The sequence below is a fragment of the Halichondria panicea genome, chromosome 8 (genome assembly GCF_963675165.1).
Source record: "Halichondria panicea chromosome 8, odHalPani1.1, whole genome shotgun sequence".
In the NCBI taxonomy this organism is placed as follows: domain Eukaryota; kingdom Metazoa; phylum Porifera; class Demospongiae; order Suberitida; family Halichondriidae; genus Halichondria; species Halichondria panicea.
In genome coordinates, this window is record NC_087384.1 from 1,213,697 (window position 1) to 1,223,976 (window position 10,280).

General features: G+C 40.5%; 4 protein-coding genes across 7 annotated transcripts in view; all 4 read right to left on the reverse strand.

The window, feature by feature from the left end:
• The window catches only part of LOC135339652 (serine/threonine-protein phosphatase 6 regulatory ankyrin repeat subunit B-like), a gene marked incomplete in the record, with an annotated part of 1,209,744 nt that overhangs the window by 108,172 nt on the left and 1,091,292 nt on the right, over positions 1-10,280 (reverse strand).
• LOC135339809 (uncharacterized) lies at positions 1,877-4,509 on the reverse strand. 3 transcript variants are annotated; one of them, XM_064536086.1, is made up of 8 exons: positions 4,314-4,509; positions 4,064-4,193; positions 3,410-3,551; positions 2,795-3,313; positions 2,698-2,746; positions 2,511-2,643; positions 2,227-2,371; positions 1,877-2,172 (listed from the first exon to the last, which is right to left on the reverse strand). In XM_064536086.1, exons 1-4 carry the CDS (start codon positions 4,444-4,446, stop codon positions 3,143-3,145), a joined length of 576 nt encoding a protein of 191 aa, XP_064392156.1. In that variant the 5' UTR covers positions 4,447-4,509; the 3' UTR covers positions 1,877-2,172; positions 2,227-2,371; positions 2,511-2,643; positions 2,698-2,746; positions 2,795-3,142. The 3 variants fall into 3 exon arrangements, with proteins under 3 accessions (XP_064392156.1, XP_064392154.1, XP_064392155.1); XM_064536084.1 differs by lacking the exons at positions 3,410-3,551; positions 4,064-4,193; positions 4,314-4,509 and having other exon boundaries at positions 2,795-2,956; XM_064536085.1 differs by lacking the exons at positions 3,410-3,551; positions 4,064-4,193; positions 4,314-4,509 and having other exon boundaries at positions 1,877-2,168; positions 2,223-2,371; positions 2,795-2,956.
• LOC135339811 (uncharacterized) lies at positions 4,860-5,986 on the reverse strand. Its single transcript, XM_064536088.1, has 4 exons — positions 5,762-5,986; positions 5,507-5,636; positions 5,311-5,455; positions 4,860-5,168 (listed from the first exon to the last, which is right to left on the reverse strand). Exons 1-4 carry the CDS (start codon positions 5,895-5,897, stop codon positions 4,998-5,000), a joined length of 582 nt encoding a protein of 193 aa, XP_064392158.1. The 5' UTR covers positions 5,898-5,986; the 3' UTR covers positions 4,860-4,997.
• LOC135339808 (uncharacterized) lies at positions 6,031-9,593 on the reverse strand. Of its 2 annotated transcripts, XR_010396034.1 has the most exons (7): positions 9,396-9,593; positions 9,159-9,288; positions 7,499-7,640; positions 6,908-7,413; positions 6,681-6,816; positions 6,449-6,590; positions 6,031-6,287 (listed from the first exon to the last, which is right to left on the reverse strand). XR_010396034.1 is itself a non-coding variant. In XM_064536083.1 (4 exons), the coding sequence occupies exons 1-4, from the start codon at positions 7,038-7,040 to the stop codon at positions 6,114-6,116; spliced, it is 585 nt and encodes a 194-aa protein (XP_064392153.1). In that variant the 5' UTR covers positions 7,041-7,110; the 3' UTR covers positions 6,031-6,113. The 2 variants fall into 2 exon arrangements, 1 of the variants encoding a protein (XP_064392153.1); XM_064536083.1 differs by lacking the exons at positions 7,499-7,640; positions 9,159-9,288; positions 9,396-9,593 and having other exon boundaries at positions 6,908-7,110.

Genomic DNA, 10,280 nt, shown 5'->3' on the forward strand with positions numbered 1-10,280 from the left:
GCCAGACACAGTTTAAACTGATCCTTGAGAGAGGGTGATAGTTGACAGTGCTTCTTCTTAATTAATATGCTGCATAGCAACGGCTACTTGTCAGGATGGAGACAACATGACACACAGTGTTCGTATACGGAGCAGCAATCACTCTTACATCTACTATACACTCAAAACGTAATGATCTATCTTTACAGCAACCAGACGACTCTACATTTCCGGAGAACATACCGCATAGCCTGAAATTGATTTCATAGTAGTACTTTTTAGAGCTCTGGAAGTTAGCTAGCTGGCGAGAGTCAAATCTGATTTAAAGTGATGAGGGAGGTATATCAATTTACCTAATTCATCTACAATGAGTGCATGTGTGACCCTGTTTTGAGTTTCTGCATTCTTCCAATTGAGTGACATCAGGAGTATACATATACTCCTGGTGACATTATGAATAGGAATCCACTGGAACATAGGGAGTTCACTAGGGTCTTTTCGGATACGTTTGCCTGCCATCTGAGGTAAATAAATAAATGCTTACTTCTGATCTCTTCAAGTACAAGTAAGACTCAGAGTACCAATAATATACTAGAGAGTGTGATGAGCCCAATCCACACTAACCAGCTGGTGACTGGAATATGAGTAAAACTATACTGAGATAGAAATGGAACCACTCTCTTGTTGTGAAGACAGTAGTAACAATGTTGGAACCTCACAATTAAATATCTGCTCACACACTCGAAGTCAGTCATGGACAAATCCCCCAGTGGGACAAACCAATTTTACCTCAAGTCTAACATCCATATATTCCGTATCGCCGTTAGCTACGAGCATTTTTTTTATGAGATCTGGGGGTCAATCTAATCACGCAGCCAATCATAGAGAGTAATCAATTGAGTAGTAATCAGTTGGCTAAGGTGCAAGCTATATCCTTCACTGCTGTTCGATCTTCAATTATGTGCATCTGTGGAACAAGATCATCAAATCACTGACCCCTACGTGATGTTGACATCACTCTTGCTACAGAAGGGGGCACATGATCCCTTAACTGTCACCATGCATGCATGCATAACTGCTTTCAATAAACCATTATGTAGCTACATGTATATATACGTGCTTCTTATTATTAAAATTATTTGAACAGAACTTTTTCAGAGAATTTTTTGCTACAGCAGTAGAGTACTGTATAGCGCGAATTTTCGAGGGGCTTAATTTTCGCGAATTTCGTGGGTTAGCAATCCTACACGAAAATTAAGTCCACACGAAAATAGTTCTTCAATTAAAATTATATGCAAAGATTAAAGGCGTGGTTTCCGGTAAGTAGTCATTCCACAAACATTGCTTGTGCAATGAAATGCCATTCCACGAAATATAAGTGCCTCGAAAACTTCGCGCTATACGGTATATCATAGAGGTTTGTGCGTTGACATCATTATATTGTATATCAGATATCTCGATCCCGGGGGCAATTGACGCATACAGACCGCCTTCTCAATTGAGAGCGGCCTAGAATCGAGGCTAATCATGCAGATGTATGCACATGACTTCCTGTATCTGGCACAAGCACACACTGACCAATCCAAGTGTGAGTGGATAATCTATCAAAAAAGCATGTACACTTGTGTTGGTCAGTGTGCAAATTCCAAGCCCATGACAGATACAGGAAGTCACGTTACTTTCTGATACACAGTATGCCTATATATACGTTCGATATACTCTCTCTCTCTATTATATATACTCACTCCCCAGCACACATAATTATTCACAACCACCGCCGAATCCTCGCACACATGCACACACACACACGCAGGAAGTATTGTTATGCATGTATGCATGGAACAAACGTTTTAAGCTTATTGCCTGAGGTGCCCTCATTCTTTCATTATTCACCAAATTATCAGTGTGGTTCTTCAAACTTCATAAAATATACGCATACACATTAACCAACCAAAAAGGTGTCTATATATAAGTCTAGTCTACCATGCAAGTATAATATAGGGTAACTACAGAGTTTTGTGTTCATTTCTATGCGCATGAAGGAGGGGGATCGAAGTCACTGCTAGGAGGGGCCATGGCTACGAAAGAAGTAAACCTTACTTCCTCTGCACCGTGCCGTCCAAAACTGAACAAAGCTAAGGGAACGTTTGGCTTATCATCAGCCACAAAAAGCACGATGTCGTTACCATCTTCCTGAAATAAAACAAAATTATTACTGAGCATGCAAATATTTACACTGTAACTTGCCAGGCGAAGAGTCCATCGGTCTACTTCCATTTTAGAACGGGGGTCCATGTGTCTGTCTCCAGTGGCCTTTTGTAGCCACTCCCATACTTTCGGCATGCTTGGTAGTTTAATAGCATGTTTCATACAGTAGGTGCCTGTGCTGTTCCTGTTTAAGAAAATATCATAACAGCTAGCAGCCATGCATGTACTAATATATAGGTCAACAATTATTATTAGACATGCATAATTATAACAAGGGTATTCGCTTATTAACTGTTGAATACATGACATTGTGCATAGCATACATTTCAACATCGTAGGCCATTTTCGTGTCAAACTTTTCCAGATGCATGTCAGTGAACGTAACATTATCCTTCCACTCTTTGAACTCGACACTCCTCGTTGCCGCCATTTTCATTTCGTCACGCTCCCATTTACCTGTATAGTGACAAATTTTACCTAACCAAAGAATCACCTATATAGACTCTATACCTTTTCCCATCAAACGTTCTCTGCCATGTTCAGCAATGTGAACATCAATCTATATATTGATGTGTGAATCCACGCATATTAATCATAATAAAAGTACCTCAGTCATGAATGTCTCAGGGATCATTGGAGGTTTTAGAGGTGGCTGTGCATAGCACACAGCTACTAGAGCAAAAACAGCAACTGCAACCTTGAGCATTTTAAACAAGCTTGTGAAAAAAATGTATGTGCAGGTGTTTTGTGCACAGGACTTTTATAATAGTGGGATGACACGCATGCGCATACTAGAGTTCAGTCAGACTTGTGATTGCAATATGATCCTGCTGGTCCCTCCCCCAGCCTACGTCCAATATTCACAAACACATGACAAATGAATACACTTATCAATAAATGGAATGTTCTCCAGCTAGCATGCTAGTCTCATGTTCAAATGAATATATATATACAACTATGAATCTTGGCATGCTTTTGGGAGCTCGAATGCACTTGGGTCGGGAGTAGCAGCATTGAAGCTGGCAATTGTATATTTCACAAAATTCTCAGCTTCTTTGCGGTTGTAGTAGACAGGCACATTAGGGTTGTCAGGGGCTACAGCCAGCTCAAAACGTACATTAGCAACCTGCACAAGAAGCATACAAAATTTGCCACAAGATAAGTGATTAAATTCAATGAGTAGATTCAACTATAGTGCTTGTATATTAGGATAATCACTCACTGTCAATCCCCAGAAGTCGTAATTTATTTCTTTGATTTTCTTTTGTCCCTCGTACGTTGCTAACTTAACCCAGTCAAAGAATGGAGGCAGTCTGGAGGTGACATTCCTGCTCTCAGGAACACATCTCTCCCCTCCAAACTTTCTGCAAGTTGAAACACATCATAATTAGAACTTCCAAACATAACATTTTTGTTGACTGGGCTTGTGGTTGATATGCTACTGAAGTGCATGCAGCCAACAATGTCCACCACACTCCCACACGGCTGTGCATGTCTACTTTACTAATGAAATTAGTGGTCAGGTTAGCTGCACTTCAACTTCAGTGATATAATATTGTAGCATTCAACATACATGTAAGCCGGTCATAACTTAGCCTCGAGACCAGGCCGATTAAAATACTTAATCGGCCTGGATTCGAGGCTAGTCATAATTTTGCCACAGCTCAAATTTTCGTACCATTGGATTCCATGTTAAACATGCTTCTATATATCTTTTTAGCTCCAACCAGCTAAAAGGTAGCATGTTGTCAACCACATAAAGCCTAAATGAAGCCATGATTGTGACCACATACTTCCAGGGACAACAAACTCAAAGCAAAACACAAATTGACTTTTAACTATCTATTTACAGTACGTATAGCTATTGATGGCATACCCTCTGACATAGTACGCCATGTGACTCGTTGTAGAGTTGTAGATAAGGAGGGTTCTAAAGATATCCTTAGTCTCGGAATATTCTGCTCCTTCCATCTCCAGCTGCTTCCCAAAATCATGGCATATTACGACTGCACAAGGGAACACCAAAAATCACAGCAGTAATGCACACATGCTTAACAACAGTTCGTAACAGTACGTCTTTCTCATGGTTAACATATTGGAATTGATAGATTTAGGTCTACTGTTACATTTTCCAGTGAGTGTTCTCTCAGAGGTATGAAACTCAATCTCTCCATCAGCACAGAATGTTTCAGCCACCTCTGGAACAGAAGGGGCAGCACTGCACACAGCAACCAGACAGGCCAACAAGAGCAGCTTCATCTTAGCACAGGCAAGTATAGCTAGTCTACTTCACCAGAATAATTAGACAGGAAATTGCAAATTAAGGTGGTATTTGTATGGTTCAGTGAGTAAGTAATGTGACACCATTTAACATGTCAGTTGAACTTTGTATCCTAATACCTTATGCACTTAAGTAAATTTTACCAATGGGTATAGCTACATTGTTACATTTGGAGCAGCAACATGCACGCACAACACGGTTAGCCAGCAACCAGCATACTTACATCACATGTTCCTTTAAAGTAAATTTTACCAATGTGGCATAGCTACATCGTCACATTTGGAGCAGCATGCATGCACAACACAGTCAGCCAGCAACCAGCATACTTAACATCACATGTTCCTTAAGGTCAATGTTTGTTTACAGTTTTGTATCAGGTGATTTCATTAAATCTCATGAATAATAAATTCATTCATTATTTGGCAAAAAACGTGGCAGCATTAACTAAAGGTATATGTTACATACATGCATGTACAACAGCATTTCTGTACAGTTAAACGATAGAAGATCGTTGGTTCAACTAGTGTGTTCATGGTCCCTTGCACTGAGAGGGGATATCGAACACTTTAGGGTCGGGGGCAGTAGCGTTGAAGCTCATGAAACTGTAGTGGACAAAATCCTCAGCTTCTTTTCGGTTATAGTAGACAGGCACATTAGGATTGCCAGGGGACACAAACAATTCCAAACGGATGTCAGCAATCTGCATGCATGAGGTACATTTTTGCGGATACAAATTTTTGCACCTGGTAAAAGTATAGAGATTTATATTAAGCGAGCCCAAGCTAAGCACTAGCACAAGTGCTTGTATATACATAACCTATATAGTTGGGCAATCCACTCACTGTCAATCCCCAGTGGTCGTAACTCATTTCTCTGACTTTCTCCTGTCCCTCGTAAGTAGCAAACTGAAGCCAGTCAAAGAATGGAGGCAGTGTGGAGGTAACATTCCTCATTTCAGGAGCACAGCGTGGTTCATCCTTCCCATTTCTACTTTCCTGCATATGAAACGCATACAGAAATTCGAGCTATATAGCATACCCTCTGAGGTAGTAGGCCATATGACTGGTCATAGAGTCGTATCGGAGCAGTGACCCGAAAAACATATCGGGATCTTGGTACATGGCAGCTTGAACCTCCATCTGCTTGACCTGGTCACGACAGATATCAACTGTGCAAGAACAGATGAAAATATGGAGCTATAGCTCCCTAGAGCTCCCAATACATTCATTTAAAGAGTACATGCTATTAATTAAGCATGAATATTAATTAAGCATAAATATCTTTCTCTCTTACATTTGCCTATGTCAGTTTTCTCAGATTGATGGAACTCAATCTCCCCACCTCCACAGAAAGACTCAGCCACCTTTGGAGCAGGAGGGTTAGCACTGCACACTGCAACCAGACAGGCTACAAAGAAAAGCTTCATCATCTCAGCTGATTTATTAATATTCAATTGCAACTAGGGCAGGTAGGTAGCTCATAGAAGACGATGGTCAGCATGAACAATCGCAATCATGTGATGCATGAATAACCTCAACCATGCAGCCCATATGTGCAATGAATATTCTGCAACATTAATTAACAACAGCCAATTTACAGTTAAAAGACAGTAAAAATCATTGCATGCATGGTTCAACTAGTGTGTTCATGGTCCCTTGCACACAGGGGGGACATCGAACACTTTAGGGTCGGAGGGGGTAGTAGCATTGAAGCTCTTGAAACTGTAAAAGACAAAATCCTCAACTGATATGCGGTTGTAGAAAACAGGCACATTTGGAGTGCCAGGGGCTACAGCCAGCTCAAAACGCACATCAGCAACCTGCATGTATAATTATGTGTGATAATTTTTTCACCTGAAAATATATAGGTTTATTATTAAACGAGTCCAAAGCTAAGCTGCCATGCAAGTGCTTGTAACAGTAATAACCCATGCATGCAATAGACAATCATGCAATAGACAACTATAGTGCAAGCACTCACCGTCAGTGCCCATACGTCGTAACTCATTTCTCTCACTTTCCTCTGCCCCTCGTAATTAGCAACTTTAACCCAGGAAAAGAATGAAGGCAGAGGGAAGGTGAGATTCCTCATCATGGGAGCACAGTGTTCCTTACCCTCTTCCCTACAAAAAAAGTGTAAAGCTATAAAGTAGTTACACAATGACAATAATGCAGATATTTGAGCTATAGACCTAGCATGCATGCATGCATACCCTCTGATGTAGTAGGCCATGTGACTGGTCGTCGAATCGTATCGGAGTAGTGACTGACGTCTATTGTGCATATCTTTGTCATCATACTTGGCATCTTGAACCTCCATCTGTTTGACCTCGTCACGGCACATCATAACTGTGCAAGAACAAATGATGATGCATGTAGCTGACAAATATTCATAGCAAGAGTCTATGCAAAACATATAATTACTTATAATAGCTCTTACATTCGCCCATGGCAGTGACTTCAGTTTCATGGAACTCAATTTCCCCATCTCCACAAAATGTTTCAGCCACATTTGGTACAGGAGGGATAGCACTGCACACTGCAATCATACAGGCCAAGAAGAGAAGCTTCATTTTAGCTGATCTATTAATATGCAACTAGGACAAGCAAATAAACCAGCCAGTGTAATGGTTTATTATATAAAGGTCAACATGAACCATCATGTGATGCATGAATAAGTTTAAACAGCCCCTCCCCCACATTTGCAATGGAGATTGCAACAAAATGTTTACAGTTAAAGGACAGTAAGATCGTTGCATGGTTCAACTAGTGTGTTCACAGTTCCTTGCACACAGGGGGGACATCGAATACTTTAGGGTCGGGGGTAGTAGCGTTGAAGCTCATGAAACTGTATTCAACAAAATCCTCCGTTTCTTTGCGGTTGTAGTAGACAGGCACATTAGGGTTGCCAGGGGCTACAGCCAGCTCAAAACGCACATCAGCGACCTGCATGAGACATGGGATATAAACTTGCCATTTGATAAATAGTTTAGTATTCAAGTAATATACTTAGGGCAATCCATCCACTCACTGTCAGTCCCCATAAGTCGTAATTAATTTCTTTGATTTTCCTCTGTCCCTCGTACGTTGCTAACTTAACCCAGTCAAAGAATGGAGGCAGTTTGGAGGTGACATTCCTGCTCTCAAAAGTACATTGTTCATTACCCTTAGGCCTGCATATGAAACAAATGCACTTGTTTAATTATAGAAATAACGAGTGATGCAAACGCAGCACTGTGCTAATGCCGCTGGCTATGTTGTGCATATGAAACCATGTCACCATAATTATATAGAAGAGATATGCATTATTTAGCTTAAATTTGTATAATTAATATATGTTATAATTACCGTAATTGATGTAATTACAGCGCCACCATAATTTAAGCGTCACGTCAGCATCAGTATAATTGTTGAGGCCCTAAAAGAAGCGCCTACCGTTGCTGGAATTATTTTTTTCTGGCGCTTATTGAGACATTGAGACAATCATCCTCTAAACAGTTGTCTAACCCATAGCTATATACAGCCAATGGATGTTGTTGACGAGTCACTCAGCTCTCAACGGTGCAGCTAGAAACTGAGCTAGACCACGCCCATTTTGTTTACACTAGCTCTAAAACATAAGTGCCATTTATTTAGGTGCCAGCTGGGCTGAACGCAATTTTTTGTGTTCTAAAAGATGCACCCACTCATAAGTGGAATCATCGCTCATACAGTCAACAACTTTTAGATCGTTTTGAACGAACAGGCAGTGTATTAAGCTACCCTATAGAGCCCATATACTCCACAACAAATATCTACTGCATGGTCCATGCAATTATTTGCAGAAAATCCCAGTATGTAAGAAACTGAACGAGGTCACTACAGAATACTAGCTATACTCTGTATAAACATCAAGACAGCATGAAAAAAATGGGTAGACTGCAAAATTTGAACTTTATACCTATAGATAGAGATCTGGCTAAGTTGTGGTTTAGCTTATGTAAACTGTTATCTCAAGTGGTTTTTTGCTATTTGCCAAAACTTCAAGTGAGCTGCGAAGGCATTGCAGTACAGACATACAGCTATGATATACTGATTTACAAAGTTCCCACCCCCAGGGCTAGGTTTTACTAACAAAGCTCCCCCCTTGTCCCGGGAGGGGGTATATATAGTGGGGCTTTGCATTGATAGGTGCATAATTATATCAATTACGGTATTGTTTGTTTAAAATTGTTGACAATGAACCCACACATGCAGAAGAGGAGCGAAACAGAAGTCTATCTGATGGCTCGATGAATTAATAAAAAGGGGGTGGATCTGCAATGAAGTCAGAGTTCACAAGGGATGCTTCTGGCAGTACAGTGTAGGTACGAAGCTTTGCAGCTCTTGTCTGACTGACTCTTGTAGCTAACAAACAGCTAGAGTTTAGTGCATGACTAACTTATAAGTTTGTGCAAACAGATGATGTTATAAAGATACTGAAGAGACTGCAACAGCCTTCACTGTGAGTCAAACTATTTTGCAAATTCACAAATCAATATCAAGAGAATGTGGTTAGAACCCTATAAGCCTATATAGAAGCTGTTATAATTTTTGTCGTATTGCAACCGTTGAGTAGCTACAGCTGGAACAGACACACACACAGCTTTATAGTATATATCGCTCATAATTAGGATCACTGGATACATAGAGAAATTTGAGCTATAGCATACCCTCTGATGTAGTAGGCCATGTGACTGGTTTTCGAGTCGTATCGGAGTAGTGACTCAATCGTCAAGCTTGCCTGCTCGTACATGCCTATTTCCATCTCCTTCTGGCTGACATAGTCACGATACATCGAAACTGTACAAGAATGTATGATGATGTAGCTAGCCACTATACATTCACTCAATGCAAAACATATACATGTGTAGTAGGCAAATAATTTATTGTAATTTCTCTCAAGTTACATTTGCCAAATTTAGTGTCCTCAGAGTCATGGAAATAAATCTCCCCAGATGCACAGAAAGCAGGAGCTACGACTGGAACAGGAGGGGCAGCACTGCACACTGCAACCAGACAAGCTACAAGGAGAAGATTCATCTTTATCGCTGACATTTATTAATTTTCTGACAATACAACCATTAACTTTAGTCTCATGAATTAGCCGCCCTCTTCTCCCCTAGAAATTTAATGGCTTACACCATTTTAGCCTCGATCCCAGGCCGATCCGTCTCCAATTGAACGCTAGGTCTCGACCTAACGTTCAATTGGAGACGGATCGGCCTGGGATCGAGGCTGACACTAGCCTCGATTCCAGGCCGATTAAAATCGGCCTTGAATCGAGGCTAGGCTAACACCATTTATGAGTAACTGCTGATCATGTGACCTACAGCCTCAAAGCAGGTCAGAACTCTGAATGGAAATACGTAGATCTATGCACAGATCGCTTGAAAGGTTTTCAGCTTCATGATCAGCCATGCAGTTAGCTAATGCTGGTGCACATAGATGATACAATTAATTGAGTAATTCACTCGCTACACTTAATTGTGTAACAGTATTACCGTATAGCGGGTATATTTCGAGAGGTATAAATGTTTGTGGTTTTCGATGTCAAGCATTTACCGCGAACATTTATACTCACAAATTTAATATCGCATGCATGCATGCTGCATGCTGTTCCGCGAAAACCTTTCTAACGGTCATTCCGCGAAAGTTTATCAATCGAAAATAGCTATACGGTATGTATTATTGCATCATCCTTGTGCATGCACACATTAAACACTTATTGCTAGCTAGTGTGATATAAACTTAAATAGAGGTAAAAGGTATCATATGATGCCGTGAATATAACC